This window comes from Amblyomma americanum, chromosome 1 (assembly GCF_052857255.1).
Source record: "Amblyomma americanum isolate KBUSLIRL-KWMA chromosome 1, ASM5285725v1, whole genome shotgun sequence".
Taxonomy (NCBI): domain Eukaryota; kingdom Metazoa; phylum Arthropoda; class Arachnida; order Ixodida; family Ixodidae; genus Amblyomma; species Amblyomma americanum.
In genome coordinates this window covers 48,574,010-48,582,390 of record NC_135497.1, presented here as the reverse complement: position 1 = coordinate 48,582,390, position 8,381 = coordinate 48,574,010, and the positions used below count along the sequence as shown (strand labels likewise).

The window sequence follows — 8,381 nt, the reverse complement described above, 5'->3', positions numbered from 1 at the left end:
TGCTCTGTGCGGGTTAGTACAATCACGCTGCCTTTGTATCGCGAACAGGCAAATATTTAATATGATGTACTTTTTTATTACTACCTTAAGAAAACTGCCATGCACAGAATTTATACTGAGGAACTGATGTGAAAAAGTACTACTGATGGCCTTTTCCTTTCTTCTACAGTACTCATTAAGAACACTGAATTCTCTGGGCAGTTCTTCACTCTACATGTGCTCATTCACTCCTCCCACTGGTTGGTTCTTTTTCAGAGGACGTCAATATCGTTCCCTTGCACAGCGTGTTGCTCGCCTGTGAAAAGTGCGGAGACCTCTTCTCTACGCAATACAACTTAGAAATGCATACCCGGCGGAAACACCGGCATAGGACGCAGGGAATCTGCAGCTGCACGTACTGCACCTGCACGAGCAGTCACAGGTAGACCTAAAACATTTTTATAGTGTCGCACCTTGCTTGTTCATCGTGGCAAGTTAACTGGGGCCGTATTCTGTACCGCTCTCTAAATCGCTCTCAAGTTTGAGAGCGTGACGTCAAAATGACGGCACCGCAAGACGCCAACTGCGGGATCAACCAGTTAGTAGCAGTGTTGCGGTGGCTCCGCCCCGAAAGCATTTATTCGCACGACAAGGGACCGCAGGCTAACGTGTTCCTGTAAAGATGCAGTGAATAAAATAATTATTGTTTTATTTTGTTAAGAAACTATTTCAAATTCAACTAGACCAAGGAAATCAATAAGTGTTCTCAGTTTTGCAATTAAGTTTGCTGTTCAGTCACTTTTGTTGCCTCGAAGGTGTGGTGTCAGCGGTAAAGCGTGAATATGTCAGTCTAAAAATAAACAAATGCAATGAAGGAAAAAACTAGTGCTTATTTTGGTAATAAACTGTGCTGCGAACTCAACAACATGAAGGAAAATTAGAAGCGTTCTCAGTTCGCAATTAAATTTGCTTTTGGGTAAATTCTTTCGCCATGAGGGCACGCTGGCAGTGGTATAGAGTTAACATGGTGGCCTGCTAGAAAGCCGCTGATCCCACAGCTACTGTTCCTGTCTTTTTTTGCGTGTCGTCTAAAATCAAGGCATTTTGCGCATGTATTAAGTGCACAGAAAAATTCGTTTGAAGGCAGTGACTGCTACGGGCCTGCAGAGATCAACGTGCAAGGAGCTGTCGGCACGAAAATCGACGAAAACGACATGTGGAGGTAATTATGTTGGTGGTCGCTTACTGACATGACAAAAGTAAACGAATATGAGCATGGGAACGAAAAAGGGTGAGCAAACACTTAGGCGCACATTTAAAACCGTCTTACTAATCTGTGTTCTTTCATAACTTTGCTACAAGTTGTTTCAAAGCAGCACACGTATATATATGTAAGTGACCACTATTGCAGATTTCCTACAATTCCCTTTCTACAAAATTAATTTCTCTCAGGTCGATACCGAGAAATCGCCTAGGGAACTGGGGTGAAAACCGTTATCATTTGAAATGGCGACCCCACCGAAGAGGCCACGCATGTCCGTCGCCCAGGGGCTGTTGCTGATCGAGCTTCTCGAGCAGCATCCGCCCTTGGCACGGGCTGCGTCAGAGCTCTCGCCCGAGTATCCGGCGGCTCGCAGGGGGGAGCTGTGGGAACGGATTGCCGCCGCACTGAATCGAGAGGGTCCGGCTGTGAAGTCGGCTGAGCTCTGGTGCCACACTTGGCATGTGTTGGCCTCCCAGTGGTGCATAGAATTGGCGCGGCTGCAAGCTAGCCAAGGCTGAGCCTGTCAACAGTGGTCTGTGGAGCACCGTTTGAACGTACATTTCCGCATCATATATCGCAGGGGCACCAGTGGCGGCAGGCTATCGGGTAGGGCTGGCCACGTCGTGCAGCTGGTCGGGCCAGTGAGTGCCGGGAGCGTCGGGAGGCCATACTGTCAGCAGGTCGCTTCCCCCCGCCAGCAGCTGGTATGTCCACTGTCGTTAGTCAACTGCTGTGACGTTACAAGCAATTGCAAAGGTTGCAGCTTGCTGGTAATGAAGGGTTCTTGATCGAACCTCAGGGTCATGTGCAGTAAGCAATGCAGCCCTCTGATGAACTGCAAGACATTCATGTTTGAACGTGAGGTACTGTGCCTTCCTACTTGCAGGAGCAGGCCAGCCCACCTCATTCCCTCAGCCCACCTCGCGGCCACAGAGCTTCAGTGGGCAGCGTACCGGGTACCAGCGGCCTACAGAGGGAGCACCGCTCTGCAGCTGGTAGCTGAACCATTCTGTGTGTGTGACTTACAGCTTGTGTACGCTGGTGATGACCTCATATGTGTTCCTGCTAAATTTGGAAGGTGTAAGAGTGCATAAATTGGTGACTGCAAATGCAGCCTCAGCTTCTTTACCTTCTCTTTTCTGGTAGTGTGTTTTCGCCTTGATTGTCCCGCGTTAATCACTAAGCTCACATTTTAGTCGTACAGATCTCCCGCTATACTGAAACTGTTCACTGAGCAGTTGTGTCTTGTGTAATGATTTCATCTAGATGACACCAATATGTCGTGGGCAGGGGCAAGTGAGACAACACCTCTTGAGCTGCTGGAGGAGGAGCAGCAACACCAGCATGCCGAGATAGCCAGTGAGTTCACCTGCCAGTATAGAGGCTATGCAGAGTGCAAATTACCATTTTTGCTAGCTGCCTCAAATTAATAGTCACAGTTGTTTTACAATGTGCACAAGTTTTCTGCACATCCAGCATTGGCACGTTGTTTCAGCTGTTTCCCTCTTACAGTGGGAGCTGTGACAGGGCTGATGTGCACATTGAGTACACTGAAACAATGCTGCCTTTGTCATATCACTGATTGTAACTGCTTTTATGTACTCTGCTCTGTTGCCCTCAGACATTGCACTCAACAGTTTGCTTATTGCACATTGTGCTGTATTGTATGACAAGTTGCACATTCAGACTTTTTTCCCTCCGGCAGGCACCCAGCAGCCGACTGCTCTGTCCACACTGCCCTCATTTGCCTCACCGCCCTCACCACCAGTTCCGGGTCGTCCTGTGTGGCGGAGGAGGCAGCGGGACGAGGAGGTGGCTGATCTCCTTCGCGAGACACGGCGCACAGCGGACCTCACTGAGGCTCGCAACAGGAGGGATGCCGAATTTCAGGCACGCCTCCTGGAGGTACGCGCTGACACCATGCACCACATTTTGTACAGCAGATGCAGTTCCATGCAACATAATGTTGTCAAATTCACCTTTCCAAATCCGTGCTTAACTCTGTATGATCACCTGTTGTGGGACGTCGCTCACCATATTTCAGTACGTCATCGATAACATGAAAGAGAAATGGACCTTGATTTTGCAGTCGACCCTTTTTGTATGTGCAGCACCTCAACGAGGCTGCTGCCGACAGGCGGCAATTAACAGCCACTGTAGCAGACCTGGCGGCAGCAGTTCGGGACACCAGGGAGCAGTCTGTGCGCCTGCACGAGCAGCTCGTGGTGGCCGTCTCCTTCCTGTTGCTGATGCTCCACTACCAGATACATCCACCACCGCATTAAGTTCCGGTTGTCATGTTTGTGCAGCCTTTATTTTTTGTACAGCCTACTGCAAGTCGCAGAAGGTTTGTTGTTTGTGTTACTGTTTTTTATCACTTTCAACAAGTCGCAGAAGGTTAGTAGCTTATGTTACTGCTTTTTTTACAGCCTTCTGCAAGTCGCAGAAGGCTTGTATTTCTTGTTACTCTTTTTATAGCCTTCTGCAAGTTGCAGGAGGTTTGTAGTTTTTGTTACTCATTTTTTTAGTCTTCTGCAAGTCGCAGAAGGCTTGTAGTTTTTGGTACTGTTTTTTGATAGCCTTCTGCAAGTCGCTGAAGGCTTGTAATCGTTGGTACTGTTTTTTATAGCCTTCTGCAAGTCGCAGGAGGTTTGTAGTTTTTGTTACTGTACCTTTTTACCCTCAGCGACATGCACGTGTGTGATATTTTCTAGTCGGTTTGTTTATGCATATTTCTAATTTTGCCTTTTTACATTGTGCAATACGCAGATATATAATATCTAGTCAGTCTGTATGTGCATTTTTCTTGTTACCATTTTACCATTTTGTTACCATTTCACGTTCTCCAAGATGCAGAGGTGTTAGTGACCAAACCATACACCTGCTGTAATGGGGCTTTTCATGCAGTGTTGCCTGCATATTTTGTAAAGCTCTGCATGACTGTGCTTCATGTTTTGCTGTTCGGTGAAAACCTCTAATGACTGCAGTGGTGGCATAGTGGTTGAGCATCCACCTCGCATGCGGGAGGTGCGGGATTCGATCCCAAGTGCTGCCGTGTACCCACCGGTGATACAACGGGTACATGGTTCCCCTGGCCTGATGCTCGGCTTATTCAGGGTGGAATGCTTGGGAAAAGGGTGTTTGACCACACCTTGAGCAAACGAAAATACCTTGTGCCGTGGTGCTCTTTGGCCACACATGCCCTTGCGTCAAAAAAATTCACTATCATCAGACCTCTACTCACACACCACCTCACTGATGTGACTGTGATGCTTACATGTCTCTATATATGTATGAGGACTTTCTACTCATGCTGCAAGTATTGTGGGTACTGCGACTTGCATTAAGTGTCATGCACTTGGTTATGTGCCATTTTCATGGGAACTACTGCACTGTTTATCATATTTAGTGATAACAGCCAATTGTGACATTCAAGTTTTTTTACATGTCCAGTCGTGTAAAATGCATTAAGTCATAGGCACCAAGTTTTCAATCTGTCCGGGGGACTGGGGCCCACTTAGCATCCTCTCTGTTTTTTCACTCGCCTTCTTCACCTCTGGGCATGCTCCTCGACAAAAGATATTTATTTATTTTACTCTCAGGATACAGAGTACATTCCGGACAGGAACTGCAATTCACAGCAATATAGAAGATGAATAAAGGTAAGGGTGCCAAGTACTGACCCTTGAGGAACCCGAGCACCAAGAGCTACAGTACAGGATTCAGCATCATAAATGCTGACAAATTCAACACGAGAAGAAGGAAATCCACAAGTTCAGGGTCAATGTTCAGCACACTCAGCTTATGTAATAGCAGTTAGTTATTAACTTTATCTAATGGTTTAGCAAAGTCAAGAAATATGCAGTGAGATGAAAAGCGCATTCGAAATAGAAGTGCAAGTAGTAAGTGCAGGAAAGTAGTTGAATGTCAGAAGAGAAAGACGTTTGGAAGCCATGCTCTGTTGAAGAAATTGCTATCCTCCAGAAAATTAACGTGTAAATATGTGTACTACTATTTTGCATGCTATTCATATCAAAGTAATGGGTCAGTGGTTAGATGGGTTCTGTTTATCTCCAGCTTTATGTACTGGTATGTCCACAACAGTCTTGTGTACTATGCTATGATACGATTGTTAGAATATGCATTGCATGATACAACTACTCTTTAATCTCGTATCAATAGCCCCCTGGGGGTAATCAATTTTGGGTGGGCTCGAGCCCTCCAGCCCCACTGCAGTCGGCGCCTATGTATTATGCACTACTTACTGAACATGGCACTAGTTGCGTACCATGTTTGTATGGTTATGTGCAAAAGTGGCCTTCCTGCCTACACAAGCCGGGATAATTACCATGCAAGCTTGCAGTCTGGCAATATTTTTTTATCATGTCTGCATGACAGATTGTGCTGCACTGGACAAGGCATGGAATTTACTGCCCATGTTATGCCGTGCAAAATGTTTGCTAATGCCTTTGGTGATGCGACCACTTGTGTGAAATGGTGCAGCATGCAGGAAAAAAAATACTGGTGCACAGTGATTAAATGCTTCGGTGTTACTTTCTGATTACAACAGGCATCACAAATATTTCCTCCCTTGCTAATATTTCCTCCCTAGCACAGGTAGCTCTACACACAGCACAGGCAGGATGCAAGATGACAGTGGAGGGGCGGGTGGGTCCACACGGGCAATGGTGTAGGAGCGTGCGTGAACATGCTTTTGGCTTGCTGGACGAGTTGTTTTGGCGAGAGTTCCGACTGAAGAAGACGACTGTGAAGTGGGTGCATGGCGAGTTATGCGATCAACTGGAAGGTGTACGTGCAAATGCACTGTCAGTGAAGTGGCAGGTGGTGTGCACGCTTGCTTCCAGACACATACCGGGAACAAGAAACAATAAAAAGAAGCCGCCACTTGGCTAGCTGTAACTAAAACAGCCATCACACACACACACACACACACACACAGAAGCATTGGCTGGACACTGCCTTCTGTGGCTGCGACGACTTGGCCGGCTAGTTCATTGCGCATGCTGCTGCAGCCTGCGCAACCGTGCCAACCGCTGCGGCAGACTGTTTTTCCGCAGCTGGCTGACTGCATGAGCGCGCACAGCTTTCCCTCGCAGGTAGGTAATGCGGGTCCCAGTACCTGGCAAATAGCCGGCAGGCAGAGGCAGGCTGTTGTCTTCTGGGGCAGGGGCATCCTCGTCGTCTGCTGACATAGCGGCCTCTAAGCAGAGGTTGTCCAGCGCGGCACACGCTGTGATGATGAGAGCCGGTTGCTCCGGCACGAAATAGAGTGTCCGGTACCTTTGCAGGCACCGGAAGCGGCTCTTGAGCACGCCAATGGCGCGCTCGACCACCGAACGCATTGATGCGTGCGCCACGTTCGATGCGCTTGGGTGGCTTGGCACAGGTGTTAAAAGCCAATACTCCAGAGGGTACCCACTGTCTCCTGCATAACCAGAATCATGCACTGTTAACAATGTTCTTTGCCGTTACTGGTTTCAACAGCCTTCAAGTATGCCCTACAATACAATGGAAGACTCAGATTAAGTAGCCCACTACCAGGTTTTGCTGAACATGGCATTCTTGGGCGTGTAGGTACTGCATGACTGAGATGTTTAGGCATACACCGCTATAAGGACACCCTTGTAAGCTCATATTGAAGTAAACGTTTCACTAATTCCAATACGCCACAAGAGTCGTACAAACGCTTTCTGACTTGGCTTAGGCTTGAAATAGCAAGCATTCCAAAAATGCTTTATGTGCCTTGTGTTTCTATTGCATGCGGTGACAATACAGGGGCGAAAACTTGCACGAGGCGCATGAGCAACTAGCACGATTGTAGCTTCAGTGCGTGCGGACCACTGTAACTGGATATATGTAACCAAGACTAGGGCATTCTTTGCTGCTTACCCAAAAGAAATTCTCCTTCCTCCAACATGCCTATCATGACCTCACGCCGCAGCCACGAGTAGCGTCAGGCGAAGGCTGCGTAGCACGAGTCGGGGCAGCCGGGGTCTACGGCCAGGATGCGAAGGTTGGAGTCGCAGACCTGAAAGAAAACAGCTGGTACAAAACAAGCTTAGGCATGAACTGCTGTGGCGGCCTGGACTTGCAGGCGAACACGTGCAGTCTAAAACAGCAGATGAAGTCTACTCACTATCATTTGCGGCCCCAGAAGGCTGCCGTGTGTGCAGCATTGCCCCGCGGCGCCTTAATGGCGATGAGTGTGCCATCGACACACCCAACAATGCCGAGTATGCTGCCGTAGCGATGGAAACCCTCCTTCGCCGCCGCCTTTTCCTCGGGGCTCGCCGGAAAGCGAACCCACCCTTTCCGCGACCCAACCTGAACGATGGCTTCGGCAAACCGCCGCACACATCTACTAACCGTCGGTTGCGATACGCCGACATTGCCCTCATTGGCTACGGCGCTCTGAGGACCGCTGGTGGCGAAAAAGCGCAGTGCGCACAGAACCTGCCGCTCAACAGACACCGTACTTGCTCGCAAACCTCCCAGTTCATCGCAAAGGTCGTGACACAACCGCCACGCAGTGTCCTTCGCCAGGAGAAGCTCGCGCCGAAACAACTGGTCCGGCAAGTCAAAAGCGTCTTCGTGCACTCTTATACGTCGTTGCTCGTGCCGACGCAACCGGCGTATTGCAAAGTACGTCGCCACGTTCGCCGCCATTTTCGCTCACAAAAAGATTGCGAGCGGTTTAAGTGCTACCTTTTTCCCTTTCAATTTTAAGACCGCATAATTAAGCGCGCAACGTCATCACTTCAGCCGTGTTCACTACGTAGATATCAGCCGCCGGTGACGCAAAAATTAGGAGTGGGGCAATATGGCGGCATTGTGAGCGTTTCAGTCTCGTTTTAGTATTGAGAGCGGTACAGAATACGGCCCCTGGAGAGATGGCCTTTCTGATGACGAGCCACCTTTTCAAGCCGTAAATATGTTATAAAAGCACAAATCGTGAAGTCGCCGTGCAAATACAAATTGAATGTTTGAATGCCACGATTTTCGGACAGTGTACAACGCAGTCATCAGCATCACTTGTAGCAGTAACGCACTTGAAAGTGTCCCTTCGTGCTTGTTGTGCGCGCTTTGTGCTCATTTTTCATAAAGAAACAGTGCGCCC

The 8,381-nt window shown here is 48.5% G+C and overlaps 1 protein-coding gene across 1 annotated transcript; it reads left to right on the top strand.

Moving 5' to 3' along the window:
- Positions 1-1,485: 1,485 nt before the first annotated feature.
- LOC144134466 (uncharacterized) lies at positions 1,486-3,528 on the top strand. Its single transcript, XM_077667410.1, has 6 exons — positions 1,486-1,688; positions 1,824-1,884; positions 2,130-2,238; positions 2,510-2,602; positions 2,949-3,148; positions 3,355-3,528. Exons 1-6 carry the CDS (start codon positions 1,486-1,488, stop codon positions 3,526-3,528), a joined length of 840 nt encoding a protein of 279 aa, XP_077523536.1.
- Positions 3,529-8,381: the final 4,853 nt, after the last annotated feature.

Excerpts from the sequence above, each read along its gene's own strand:
- LOC144134466 (XM_077667410.1), top strand. The coding sequence starts at position 1,486 with ATGGCGACCCCACCGAAGAGGCCACGCATGTCCGTCGCCCAGGGGCTG. Across the intron at positions 1,689-1,823 it reads GTGAAGTCGGCTGAGCTCTG|GGGCACCAGTGGCGGCAGGC; the intron begins GTGCCACACTTG and ends CATATATCGCAG. Across the intron at positions 1,885-2,129 it reads TCGTGCAGCTGGTCGGGCCA|GAGCAGGCCAGCCCACCTCA; the intron begins GTGAGTGCCGGG and ends TCCTACTTGCAG.